The following is a 15,229-nucleotide window of genomic DNA, read 5'->3' as shown; positions in this document are numbered from 1 at the left end:
TTAGCATAGGTTTAATTGCACATAAGCCTCAAAAAAAGTAAAAGAATAAAAGATGTCTAATTAAGTCCAATTAACTATTCTCTCTTAATGGGAATCGAATCCGCAACACAGTCAGTCAGCTACTGCTCTAGTTATGCAGTCTTTTAATGCCTAAAATATGGACACTGCACATGTAACTACTTTGCTGGTGTTGGTGTCCATGAGCGTTGCTGATTGCTTACCATTAAGTGATCACCTGTCTGCTTAGTTGCCGATTTTTTTATGGAATAAGCCGGTAAACTGCAGACAGATGAACTATCAGAGGCGTTACAAATGCGAAGGCGGTCATTTGGGGGTTAGGAATTTGAGGATTGTTAGGAAATCGGGGATTTGGAAAGGGGTAATTGAGCCTCCGGCAACTTCACTCATACAATACAAGTTGTTTAAGATCGGCTTTCTATGAGGCCGTGGTATCACTCTGGTCGAGCCGGCCCATTCGTGCCGAAGTACATGATATAATTGGCATGAGCACTAAACTTGACCTTGTGTCTTCATCTTGTTTTTTATTTATGTTGGTGTTTATTCTGTTGACGTGCCTTAATAGTACAAAAAGGAGATAAATGCAAGCTTACCCTGGCTCTATCGAAGGCCGACGTCTGCTGCGGTCTGATGTCGTCAGCAGGCGCCGGGTCGAACAGCTCGTTCGTCTTGTACGCCACTCCGGGGTACTTCTTGCGGCGAGGCATCGCTGGCTCCATTGGCCCTGTCGGTGAAACGGGTTAATAAGACTTTTGTTAAAGATGACATTCTATTTAATCTTGTTTTTAAGTTAAACGTTCCGTAGCCAAATGGCAAAAAACGGAACCCTTATTGATTCCTCATGTCTGTCTGTCCGTCTGTATGTCACAATCATTTATTTATTTTTAAGGCTCATTTTTTACCAAAAAATAACGAAATTTATAGGTGCGATTTTACCATGAGGCTGTCCTCCACATGCCTGCAACGAATACTGATAAATTTTGGCCATATTCCACCAGAGATGTGCTATGCTACGTTGCTGTGGGTGCGTTTGGCTTTCACCAATCATATCTATTGGTACACATAGCTTAGCTGGTGAAAACTTTGGACGGCTTTTCTACTATCAATACGTCACATACTTGAGCTACGCATTTTCCTCGCACGGCTACTTAGCGGCGGCGCATTTTCTTAGCACATCTGACAGCTACATAGCTTAGTATCAGTGGAAACGGTCACATAGTTTCACATCTTCGTAGCATAGCTACATAGCACATCTCTGGTAGAAAATCACCCTAAAGCCAATTTTTGCCTCAAAATGAACAAAAGTTCCATTTATCACTGCCTTATATTAATCAGACGCCTTAATGTGTCATTTGTATCTATCAAACGTCTCCACATTCGCCTGACACCCCAATCTGTGTCCTAGAAAAAAAGAGGTCAATAAAGGATCCCGTCGGGATCGGTAGCGGATTTAGATAGGATTACTTCTTGACCTCCTTCGGGGTTCATTGAAAGAGGTCAAGAAGTAATTTCTATTCTAGGTTAGGGTAACTGATAGTTGTCTAGTTTTGGGTCTGGTAATTTTTCGTAGAGATATATTTTGTAGGCGATCAAAAATTGGTCAGAGGAAGGGAAATGTTTCCGGTACATTTTCAATTTTGTTTTTTTTTTGCCACAAGTTATAAGCCCAGGTTTCATGACGATGTTTTCCTTCACCGTTTGTCAGTGGTGTCTAAATAATCTAAATAAATATAAATATTGGTACTTGCTGTTGGTAGGTTTCGTACCCTCATGCATGGGAAGCGGGCGTCTCAAACCTCCGGGCTACCACGACATTACACGACATAGTGTAAGGTGTAAAATAAGATATAGTATAGCTTATAAGATATGGCTCACCTCTCTGTATAACTCATAAGATGTGGCTCACCTCTCTGTATAACTCATAAGATGTGGCTCACCTCTCTGTATAACTCATAAGATGTGGCTCACCTCTCTGTATAGCTTATAAGATATGGCTCACCTCTCTGTATGGGCAGTGCGGAGGGCAGCGTGGTGTATAACACATAAGATGTGGCTCACCTCTCTGTACCCTGCTGTTCCTTGTATAACTCATAAGATGTGGCTCACCTCTCTGTATAACTCATAAGATGTGGCTCACCTCTCTGTATGGGCAGTGCGGAGGGCGGCGTGGGTGCCGGCTGCTTCACCACGCCGTGCTGCCTGTATAACTCATAAGATGTGGCTCACCTCTCTGTATAACTCATAAGATGTGGCTCACCTCTCTGTATAACTCATAAGATGTGGCTCACCTCTCTGTATAACTCATAAGATGTGGCTCACCTCTCTGTATAACTCATAAGATGTGGCTCACCTCTCTGTATAACTCATAAGATGTGGCTCACCTCTCTGTATGGGCAGTGCGGAGGGCGGCGTGGGTGCCGGCTGCTTCACCACGCCGTGTTGCTTGTATAACTCATAAGATGTGGCTCACCTCTCTGTATAACTCATAAGATGTGGCTCACCTCTCTGTATAACTCATAAGATGTGGCTCACCTCTCTGTATAACTCATAAGATGTGGCTCACCTCTCTGTATGGGCAGTGCGGAGGGCGGCGTGGGTGCCGGCTGCTTCACCACGCCCTGTTGCTGCTGCTCCTTGTATTCGTGCCATTTGTACGTGCTGCGGTACTCGGAGTGCAGCTGCAACAAACAGACATACGGGGTTATTATATATATATAAAATATGTAGGTACAAGAGAGGCTCGTTTGGAGTGTTCAATGAGTATCGTTGTAATCGTAAGGTGTGTAGCGTACATTACTCGATAGTGGGTTTTGAAGACACTAAACTACAGAGGCAGTTGGTTTTCGTCTAATAATATCTTCTAAATAATTTCGTTGCGAGATCCAAGACAGTCATTCATGCCCCTGAGACGTGCTGGACTTCAATGTTCCGGTGTTTTTATAGTTGTATCTACTTTAACTTCCTAGCATAGAGGAGTTACAGCGTTTTAAGGAGGTGTTGTATTAAAAAAATAGGCAGTCAATAAACTACCAATCACAAGATTCACAAAGTTCTCACGAAATATCTGTTTTTTATGGCGCCAATGAATCAACCAATCAGAACAAACTCGTACTAAGCCCTCGATACAGACAGGGTATGAGCTGATTTGGGTGATAGGAGCTGTGAGCTGACTTGTACCAAAAAATAAATAAAAAGAGACAGTCAATAAACAACCAATCAATAAAAGATTCGTTCATAAAACCAACAGTATGAAAGTTTTCACGAAATCTCTGTTTTTCATCGAAAGCTCTCGATATTGAAGTTTGTGAGCTACCGAGCAAACATATCGCCAATGAATGGAAGGCTTAATGAAGGTTTTCGTAGAAGTGTACTTTGTACCAGTTTTCCAATGTAAAAGGAAATATTGTGGAATGGGTACGAGTAACAATGGAGGTTATTGTATAGATGAGAGAGAGATATAGAGAGTTATAAGTGTTTAGAGGTTTTATTTAGTGGCTTATATGTATGTAGTATATTTTTTCTTAATGAATTTTATGATTTTTCAATTTCTAATGTTGGATATAAGTCGTGGTGGACCATAGGTTTAAGACGCCCGCTTTTCATGCGTGAGGGTGCGGGTTTCCGGAGTTGCGGACTACCTAGCGGCTTTACCGGGGCTCCGGCTCGAAAAGCAGGAGTAGGAACGGGGTGGTTTTTAGTCAGTAAGAGTCTGACACTCTTGCCTCGCTCAAGGTGAGCGAAATCATTGAATGATTTTCCCTCCACAAAAAAAAGTCCTAATCGTTATTAGGCAATTAAGCGACAAACCCTCTTATGAAGGAGACCCATAATGCTGCAGTAGACTGTTCAATTATAGTGGTACTGATGATGACTTGTACCTTAAAAAAATGTTTTAATTTTCATAAAACATTGTGTACCTAGGGTTTCAATTCCCAGAACAATGTGCTACGTGCCCTAGACATCCAATTAGGTACGTAAATAAAACCGACCTCCTTCAAAAACCAAACAAAACTTGATTTACGAAAATGAACCTTACTACCACGACACAAGAGTAATGCCAAAGATTCAATTGTTTTCATAGGTAGCCTGTATACCAATATAAGCCTTGTCAGCTCAATTTTAAGATTGAAAATCGTTTGGCAGGATGACATGTACATTTTGCGCAGACAATTTCGCTTGATGTTAAGGATAGTTCGTTTCGCTATCGATAGTCGATAAACCCGATATCGATATGTCTGCAAACGATGACTTCGTTAAGCGTAGTGATGTGGTATAGTATCGATATTTTGTAATAAAATGAAAGAGTAGGGTGACCATATTTGCATACATTATTTTATGCTTACTTTTTTATTTTACGATCTTCAGTGAGTCATAAAAGTGGTATACAAATTTTCTGTTATCACACTAATGTTATAAATGCCCAGTCAAGATAGACATTTGACCTTGACATAATTCGCATAGAGCTGAAAAGTGGCCTAGATGTTAAGTACATCATTATAAATATGCAACGTCATGCCTTTTATCCCCGAAGGGGTAGGCAGAGGTGCATATTACTGCATGTAATGCCGCTATACAATGAACACCCACTTTTCACCATTATAAGTCCCATGTATTAGGGGTTGAGCCAATTGCCATGTACTGGACATACTTCCAGACACCGTGCTACTACTGAGAAATTTTCGAAAAAGCGAAAATAGCCCGAACTGCATCTAAATCATTATAAACAAAATGTCAAAAATCCCCATCGATCCCACACATCAATTTATGCAAAGATGCACATAAATATACTTTCATTTAATGCAATTCATCATTAATTTGATGCCTCAACCACACCTTCTCAATAAAAGTACCATAAAACTGAAGATCGTAAATATATTTCTCCTTATCTGCCCCCATTAAACTAAAAACATCAAATGTACTAAAAATAGTCTTTAACACCATTCGCCGTCTATAAAATCGATCTGTGTACGTTTAAAATATTTTAATGGCCGTTTTTGCCCATAAAATTGCTGACTTTTTTACTCTGGATTGTGTCAAGATTTCGTTTTACTGGGAAATCCATATGGACTGTGAGACACTTGAGCAAATGTGAATGTATTTTTTTTTGGGTTATTCTTGAACAACCTGTGTAAATTGTCTTACGCTCTATAATAGCTGACAAAATAATGGGTGAATATGACTTCATTTCTGACGAAAAATAAAAGATGATAGGTATAAAGTAATTTATGGTATAAGCTGTAGAACCCGCTAAACGATAGTAAGCAATGGCCGCCACCCATGAACAACCGAAACACTAAAAGCGTTACAAGTGCATTACCGGCCTTTTGGGGGTTAGGAATTTAAGGGTTGTTGGGGAATCGGGGATTGGGAAGGGGCGTAGTTGAGCCTTCGGTTGGACGTAACTATTTAACGAAACATAATGATTAATCAACTAGTTTCTCTTTTATTTTCGAAACAAAAACAAAATAACAACCTACTTTTTCCAAACACAAATTGGATAATTTACATACAAATAATTAAGTCCTTAAGAAACAGATCACAAGATCGAAAACAAAACTTAACATATACATTCAGTACACGCGTCGGGAATCGAATCGGTGATAGCTCATCATTTATTCCGATCACGACAACTCGGTTACTAGGGTGACCATGCAATCAAGAAACTTGAGGACGTTTTGTTTTTGTTGTCGTTCGTTTAATATTATAATGAGATAAATATTTTTGGGATGTTGGATGGTTTATGTAAGTCAAATAACCAGTTTTTATTTATGTGGTTTTATTTAACAACAATGTATGTATTGGAATTTTGCAACTGTATTTTGAAGTAAATAGCTTTAACTGATTTAGCTGTTGTATACACGTTTAGTTTGCATAGCTATAATTGCTTGGCTGCATAAAAGCATGTTTTTAAAATTAATTTAAACTCACTTACAATTTACATTCACTCACGTACACTCTTATCACGATGTCATAACTGTTAACTAAGAGACTGCATGTTTAACAGAGAACGTGCAGTAGTGCTCTCTGAAAAACCTTAACCTTTTAAATTGCATTCTCCAAACGCCTGCTAATCGTGAAGGTTATGGAAGATGCTCTTGCATATAATACCTAAGCTGTGAAACTATGTAACCTTACTGCAGTGCGAGTAAGATGCTATGAAGATGCGCCGCCGCAAAGTATCTGCTGTAGGTACTCTACTCGGCACATAGTTACACCACTCGCGACCATCTATAGTACAAATCCCTAGCACGCATCCTTCCATAAAAAACATATCTTAGTTAAATCCGTTTCCACCAGTGCTAAGCTAGGTGTACCAATGAATATGATTGCTGATACCAAACGCATCAAGAGCAACGTAGCATAGCACATCTCTGGTAGAAAAGCGGCAGGTATTAAAAGTTTTATAAACATTTTATTGTAACTTTCGTAAGTCATACTTATTTAATTATTATATTATTGGTTTAATCACGTAACTGTTTGACGAGCATCTTGAGCCTCTGGCATGGCTTGAAACTAGTTGAGTTCCTTGTCAAACAGTTACGTGATTAAGCCGTTAACATATAATAATTAAGTTTTATAAACATTATAAAAATAAAACAAACGACACGAGGTTTATATACCGCAGTGGAACTGTAAAACATGCGCCATTTTATTGCCGTAGTTGTGAATCGACATTTAATTTAAATTATGCTGAATTGCTTAAATTGCTAGTATCGTTAATATCCGCTATGATAAATGGCGCTTTTGTGTGGCGCTAAAGTAATTTGAAAATGTTTTAGGGGTGAAATTATGATTGAGGAAACGAGTTTGGTATTATAAATATTTGTTGTGTATGTACGTTTACTAGCATAAAAATAACAACACGCCTTTTATAATTGAAGGGGTAGGTAGAGGTGCATCTGCCAAGTAATACTTTTGCTCGACCCTGGAATCGAACGTGAGACCCCTTGTCCGGCAGTCGCACTGGCGACTATTCGACCAACGAGGCAGTCTTCTAGCATCTTGGTTCGTATTGGATATAAAATTAATTGGCTAGGTTGTCAAAGAGGTTGTTATCAAATTCAATCGAGCAGTTGTAGAGATTGGAGCTTTCAAACCAACAAACAAATTTACTATGAGCAAGAAATTTGACTTACACGAGTCCTAAAGTTAAACAAGGAAGTAAGAAAGTTTGGAGGTCGCATGCTAGTGACGTCTTGAATTCTCGGAACTTGTCACAAGCAAAAACTCTTATCCAACTTACGAGTGTTTCTTATTCCTGGACCAAATTGTCGTTAGTGGATCATGAAAGCTTAAGTAAAATTGGACGTTAATAATATTGGAGTACTGTGAGTGGTCAGGGTGACTACATTCTTGTGTTATTTTCAAGCATTTCATTATTTTTCTTTCGTCTTCTTCTTCTGTAACCTAAAATAATGATAGGTAGTGGATCATGAAAGTATAAGTAAAATTTGAGAGTTTAAGTAAGATTGAAAGAGTCTGACACTCCCTTTCGCCTCACCCAATGCGGGAGAAGTCATTGGATGATACACCCCCCAAAATAGGTTAATTTGTAAATGGTAAATGACTCAGGTGGTCCTCGTTGGTCAGGTGGTCACAAGTGCGACTGCCGGACAAGGGGTCTCGGTTTAGATCCCGGGTCGGACAAAGCATGATTGGGCTTTTTTCAGATTTTCCACCTATTACATGGGACTTACAACATAAATTGTGAAAAGTGGGTGTACATTGTACAGTGGCATTACGTGCCATAATGTGCACCTCTGCCTATCCCTTCGGGGATTAAAGACGTGACGATATGTATGTATGAAAATAGGTTAATTTAATATATAAAAAATATAAAAGATAACCAGGATTTAACTATGAAAAATGTACTTAAAGTAGAGTAAAGTTTAAACAAGCCACCACTCTGCGAGGTTCCCACCAGCACCAGCTTATAGTAGCAGCGTTTGTTTAATTAATTTAACTATGCAAACATTTACCTTCCATCCAGAACTAGGTATGCTAACAAGGTCTGGATTATTCTAGAATCTAGACTTTTGTTTACCTTGATATTGAATTAGATAGTTACTTGCTAAGGAGATTGGGTTTAGTTAATATAATATTTAGCAAATTAAAATTACTGCATTGGGCATAAATGCATGCTAATTTGTATTTGTGAGTTATAAGAATAAGGTATCCAGGACTATATTAGTGACTAGCTTCTGCCAGCGGCTTTGCTCGTTTTCTCGTGGGATAAAAATCCCATCACCCAAGTCAGCTTGTATACCAAATGTTATCAAAATTTAAATCCGTTTAATAGTTTCAGCGTGATTGACGGACAAACGTCTACACAAAAAAAGTTTCACATTTATATTATTAGTAGGATTACTGGGTCATATAATTATTAAATATTAAACAATACAATTTAGTCGTTTGTAATAGAATATACGCTTCTGTAAAACGCAATTCTTTTTGTTTTTATGATTTTAATCTTTATTGTTTTCGTGTTATTCATACAACGGCTTAAGCAGTTGATTATAACTATTATTACATTACAAAAATAATGAATTCCTTATTTTTTTGAAAAAATAACCCGTTTTTTACGACCTTTTTGAGGCGTTTGGAAGTGTTTCGTTTACACAATTATTACTTAAAAATAAATTACACAACACACACAATCCGTTCCGTATAAATTGTAATTTAATAACAACACATTCGTTAAGACATAGCTTGTTTGAATTAGCCAATCACAGTAGCTACTTGATTGCGATAACCAATCAGATTCGCTTGTTAACCGTCAAGTGATCTCTGATTGCGTATTTCGTTATTTGAATGATGCTTGCTCGTGACGAGGGTAGATTATGAAGATGTAGGATATACTATTATGTTCGTAGAGAGAGATATTATAGTATCCGGCAATAAATATAATATATCGATTTTTGAAAAGACATAATCGACCAAGTCGACTCTACTCATCAATACATACTTATCTTAATAAATATAAATGCAAAAGTTTGTGTGTATGTTTGTTACTCAATCACTACAGAAAGGCGGTAGGGATCGAGATGAAATTTGGAACAGGGTAGATTATGGAATAACACATAGGATATTATGTTATGATCAAAACAGCAGCGAGTGAAACCGAGCGGGAGCAGCTAGTACAAATATAAAAATAGTTAATGTTTTGTTTTACGAAATAATTGTAATATCATATAAAATTTAAGACAGAGAAAGAACAAAAACATTATTTGTAAAAGATTAAGAAACAGATTACCTCTAATCTCCAAAAAGTCAATTAAACGCAATCTCTTGGGTAATCTCGTCTAGACAATACAATGTCGATTGCAATTATATTGCGTTTGTCTTACAAACTATTCATTGAACAGTAACGTGATAGAAAACAAATTTTAGATCTTTTTGTTTGAGAGAAGAAAATTATCCAAAGTCTTTTCCTGCCTTGGGTGAGGCTCTGCTCTCTAACGCTAGAGCGTAAGAGGCTATACCAACCATTTTCTGGTCAAGGAGCATTTTTATAAATCTTGTTATTTTAGGGCCCACTACTATTCCTATTACTTATTTCATGTGGTCCCATAGACTAGACTCTTACCGACTAAAAACCGCCCCGTTCTTACTCCTGCTTTTTGAACCGGAGCGCCGAAAATCCGTTAGGAAGTATCTTGAAATTGCCTGAAACTTTATTCATATTTACAGTGTAATAACATGCCTATTATTAACTGAGTATATTCCTTTCTGCTGTGAAATGGCTGGTAACAATGTGACAATTTATTTATACCGTTGTGTTTTGTAATGAACAGGCTTTCTTGAGAAAAATATTTGAAATCGATAATTCCAACATAAATCTGTTAGGTAGTAACGATTAACAAATACTTGACAATCGAAAAAAATCATTGATGCACAAAGTATTTCTAAAAAAAACCTATACACCTAATTAAAAGTATGGTCACCCTACATAATGGCATATTCACACTAACAATTAACCTGAGTTTCGATGCCCCACTAAACTGATAACCTGGTTCCTAAGATTCTGTTAATAAAACGGACAAACGCCCAATCAGACAGATTTAAATTAGGAATGAATTATTTAAAAACCGAACCCAGATTGCCGCCTAATTAACGACTAATTCCTTTGAAAATCGAACATAAAACTTTAAAAAGCGAACCGTTTTTTACCATTCGAATTTGGAACGTATCCAGAATGTTTCTGGCTGGCTGTTGTAGATTTAGCGTTATATGCTAGGCTGGCAATGTGACTAGACTTTTCAAGCACTAGAATCTAGATTTGGCAAGATTTTCTGTACGGATGTTGAAATGTAATTCTTACACAATATTGACTGTAAAAAGATACAATTATGACATTGTAATACAATATATCTATTGCTAAGTAATTGATCTACCTTATTTTCAGTCGTTCTCTTTTATTACTGAAGGTCAAATCTAGTCTGGTGTATGCGTCACTTGGTGTATAACGTATTATAAACTCTTACATATAAATAAATGGCCGGCCGGGTCTGGGGTCAATTCCCGGGTCCGGCAAAATAGGGGCTGGACTGTGCTGTTTCGGTTTTTTGAAAATTTCGCAGTAGGCAAGGAGTCAGGAATTGTGCCCAGAATATGGCAATTGGCTTACTTCGTATTACATGGAACTTATAACATTAACGGTGAAAACATTACCTCCCATAATGTGCACCTCTGCCCTACCCCTTTAGGCATAAAAGTCGTGACGATACTTACTTACATATAATAAAAAATTAAAAACGTTTGCCTGTCGGTCAGTCCCTTAAATTAACACAATGAAAAAGAACGAGCAAACATTAAAACCTAACTAAGAAAAAAGAAAAATAAGTTTCAGGTCAGAAAGTTTGCCGACATTTCTCGGAATACTGTCATTATTGGCAAATAACGTAGATACCGCTATCAATGGATATGATAAGAGAAACATTATATTATGTCCTCATATTGGCTATAACTGTTGTACAGAATTACAATATTATGTATGTTTAGGGAACGGAAATATATTTCGAATCGAAATATATTTTCACGAAAGCTTATAGCGTTTTAAAAAACACACAACGTTTATAGAATTATGCATTATAAACAGTACCTACTTCTATAATTATATAATTCACAAACATGTACTAAAACAACCAAATATGGAAAAACATCGACAATAAAATTATCCCAAAACATCGACATATCTCTACCGTGTCCCATCCCTAGGAAGGTAATATCCACGTTGCTCCGTCACCCGCAATAACTACGTGTAGGTGACGTCACGTAGAGAGCTCTCTACGTTATCTACGTTGTAGAGACTTGTAGAGATTGTTATAGTATGATGTTGGTGTGTATATGTACTATGTTTTACTGTTAGTATAGAGCGGTTTTAAGGTAAGCGTTCACAGGCCCGCATCGTAGGTATCGCATGCAACGGATTTTAGTTTGTCTTGTATAGAAACTTATACCACTGTGTCCACTGATCCGCATCGTACGGAACACATCATCAGCAATGCCTAAATGCGATGCGTATCGATGACGTCATACGGAATGCGTGCGATGCGTGCGATGCGGGTCTGTGGACGCTTACTTTTAACCTCTCGTATAGGTATTTAGGAGACAATAGAAAACACACCGTGTCTCGCGTAGATCTGCGTTAAGAGTGGGTGCATAGGTATTTATATTTTACTTTTGAATAGCTAGCTGGATAAAAATAGCTCATGTGTCAATCCAGATTTTAATGATATCTGTATGTCAAGTTTCATCGAAATTCATCCAGAAGCTTTTGCATACATGATTAACAAACGTACATACAGACATCCGATACACGGTTTCTTTCAAGTGGCAATTTTCAGTCGGTTCTCACAATACCCGCTGAAAGAGTAGAGGTAGTGACGTCATCACAAATTTTAAAGGTACTATTGAGTTACATAGGTGACGAAAAACAACCTTACTACTTTATTCAACACAAGAATCGAACACCGGACGTAGTGAATGACCCAAATAAACCTATCAATCAATAGTGTTGTATTTATTCAGCATCTGATAGCCGGCCCGTGTCCAAACAGAGACTCGAATCCAATTACCTTGTGTCAATATTTACTCCATTAGTAGGTTGGTACCATTCGGTAACGTTTTCATTCATATTTTCATTTACTAGCTTCTGCCAGTGGCTTCGCCTGCGTTCCCATGGGATAAAAATTGCTTATGTGTCATTCCAGACTATAATCAACCGCTGTACCAAATTTCATCCAGATCCCTTCAGCCGTTTTGACGTGATTGAGTAACAAACATACACTAGAGTGTATCACTCACAAACTTTCGCATTTATAGAACTTTCGTATTACTAAATAAGAAGCAAGATATTATCACACCCTGTGCATTAATGACCTGATTAAGGTCGTAGGGAGCCGCTGGATGCAGGTCGCTTCCAACCGGCCTATCTGGAAGTCATTGGAGGAGGCCTATGTTCAGCAGTGGACGTCTTATAGCTGATATGATGGTGATGTATGTGCAGTTATATGATTCTTTGCTTCTTGCAGACGGATCACCTGATGGTAAGTGGTCAGCGCCACCAATGGATACCCGCAATACCAGAGAACTTACAAGTGCTGACGGTCTTTTAGGCAGGAGTACGCTTTATGTATGAGAAGAGACCTTTGGTCAGCAGTCGCCACTTATAGGCTGATGAAGATGATGTATCGGTTTGGAAATATCGCCAACTAATACTGATCATGATAATGAAAGTTTATTGGTTTGTTTGAACGTGAAAATCTTCAGTATTTAATAATTATTTTTATGCTGGATAGTTTATTTATCGAGGAAGGTTATAAGGTAAAAAAACATCATACTATTATTAAAAGCCACCGAGTAGTAGGTGAATCCGCGCGGGAATAGCTAGTAACTTATAGGTGTACATCAAACAGCCAAATACTCCAGCTTATCCTCATTCCAACAAATGGGATGATGTCATACTTAACGCATTAATATTTAGGTGGCCACATAAGGACGGTAATGAGTATAATTGTCCGGCCAATGGGCTCTAATGACACCGCATTATGATATGGGTTATTTTAAGTAGCTGTGTGGTTCCGTAGTGCGTTAATTTTTATTTGAATGTGTTTGGTTTTGTATGATAGCGAAGGGTTTTCGGTTCTAAGTAGGTTAGGTTTTAAGTTTGTTTTAGGATATTACCTAGATTGAATAGAAATCTAGACTTCATACGCATTTCCAATTTTTCGAGTGGTCGCAAGTGCGACTACTGGACAAGAAGTTTCGGGTTCCATTCCTAGATCGGGTAAAGAATTACTGGTCTTTTTTCGATTTTTCATATTTTTTTTTTAATAGTACCACGGAATCTGGAATTGTGTCCAGTATGTGGCAAAACGTTCACCCCCTATTACATGGGCCTTATAAGACAAATGGTGAAAAGTGGGTGTACGTTGTAATGTGCACCTCTGCCTACCCCTTCGGGGATAAAAGGAGTGACGTTGCACTTTTATTTATTTTCAGGATACATAAGGAGAAGAACACGAAAGAAATAACGAATTGCTTGAAAATAACACAGGAGTGAAGTCAGGGCGGGTAATATACTATAGTACTCCAATATTATTAACGTCCAATTTGACTTAAGCTTTCATGATCCACTAACGGCAATTTGGTCCAGGAATAAGAAACACTCGTAAGTTGGATAAGAGTTTTTGCTTGTGACAAGTTACGAGAATTCAAGACGTCACTAGCATGCCACCTCCAAACTTTCTTACTTCCTTGTTTAACTTTGGGACTCGTGTAAGTCAGGATAAGATATAAGTAATTAATTTCTTACTTTATTTAGTTTTTGTTTTGACTTTACTAGTTGTGTTTAGATCTAGCCCATATGTATCTGGAACTACGGACTATTCAACCAATATTCTTCAGCGCTTCTTGATGTATATGGTTATTTTGTTACACGCTGTATATTTTTTGATAAAGAGCAAACGAATCACCTGATGATAAGCAATCAACGCCGCCCATGGACACTCAAACCACCAGAGGCGTTACAAGTGAGTTGGCGGCTTTTTAGGGGTTAGGAATGAGGATTCAGGGATTGGGGAGATTGTGGAGGTGGCTAATTGGGTTTCCGGTAACCTCACTCACACGACTAAATATAACGCATGCATTGTTTCACGTCTGTTTTCTGTGAGGCCTTGGTATCACTCCGGTCGAGCCGGCCCATTCGTGCAGAAGCATGGCTCTCCCACATCAACATCAACACAAGACCTGAGTTTGTTTGTTTTTTTTTTAATAAACTAAACAAAATTATAACAAAAACGACATAAGACATACTGTACCCTAAAATATAATTCGCGAAGCTAATAAATCAATTAAATAGATTTAATCATGGCGCCTCTTCTTATATAGGCAGATGGAGGTCAATCCTCGTATTATATGCGTGTACGCAGCAAATGATTACTCATAGGTCATACATTTGCGGTTTAGTTTATTACAGCGATCGAGGTCAGTGAACCGTGCTGTTGGTATTGGCTTAGAATGTAGATGTTAGTATAGAGACAGCTCTGTTACTTTACTACTTACATTTTTTTTGGCACAAAGTCAAAGTCAAAGCATTTATTTCAATTAATTCTAAATTAGGCACTTTTGAAACGTCAAATTGAATTGTCCGTCAGTCTGTCTGTCAGTAAAGCTACGCGCTTCCAAAGCGTTGCTTTGAATGGAGAAGAACGAGCAAGAAACTCCATTGTTACTCTTTATTAAAAAATGATTTTTACAATATCTCTGATACATTATTTGATCATTTACCTATTGTATATACATGTTGGAACAATGTAACGACAATACACCGTCAAAACGAATGGGACAATAAAACCAATTTGTAAAGAATACAAGTCGTCACAATCTCCCATAACTGCTGTAGCTCCTGTAAGCCAGGGTCTCCAGTAAATATAACCATGAAGACACCGAAACAATGAAGTCTGGCGCGTCCCAAGTATATGAATAACTGTTTCGGAACCCGCAATGATAATAAATCAGAAGAAATTATTAGACTAAATGTGTAAATAAATGGAGAGGCAACCCTCACGGACTACCTAGCGGGTTTACCGCGGGGCTCCGGCTCGAAAAGCAGGAGTAGGAACGGGGTTGTTTTTAGTCAGTAAGAGTCTGACACTCACTCTCGCTTCGCCCAAGGCAGGAGAAATCATTGGATGATTTTCCCCCTTTA

At 38.0% G+C, this 15,229-nt stretch overlaps 1 protein-coding gene and 1 long non-coding RNA gene across 11 annotated transcripts in view; both read right to left on the bottom strand.

Moving 5' to 3' along the window:
- The window catches only part of LOC126911585 (uncharacterized), a 297,716-nt gene that overhangs the window by 196,478 nt on the left and 86,009 nt on the right, over positions 1-15,229 (bottom strand). The gene's annotated exons all lie outside the window — the stretch shown is intronic.
- LOC118280602 (uncharacterized) overlaps positions 1-15,229 on the bottom strand; it is a 76,083-nt gene that overhangs the window by 22,007 nt on the left and 38,847 nt on the right. For all 10 annotated transcript variants that reach the window (XM_035600795.2, XM_035600793.2, XM_035600785.2 and 7 more), the window contains exons 3-4: positions 2,582-2,696; positions 612-742 (exon numbers count right to left, since the gene is read on the bottom strand). In XM_035600795.2, coding sequence (XP_035456688.1) covers positions 612-742; positions 2,582-2,696 — 246 coding nt within the window. The remainder of the gene's footprint in view (positions 1-611; positions 743-2,581; positions 2,697-15,229) is intronic.

Source organism: Spodoptera frugiperda, chromosome 16 (genome assembly GCF_023101765.2).
Source record: "Spodoptera frugiperda isolate SF20-4 chromosome 16, AGI-APGP_CSIRO_Sfru_2.0, whole genome shotgun sequence".
Classification (NCBI taxonomy): Eukaryota; Metazoa; Arthropoda; class Insecta; order Lepidoptera; family Noctuidae; genus Spodoptera; species Spodoptera frugiperda.
The sequence above is the reverse complement of the archived record's forward strand: the minus strand, read 5'-3'. Positions and strand labels throughout refer to the sequence as shown.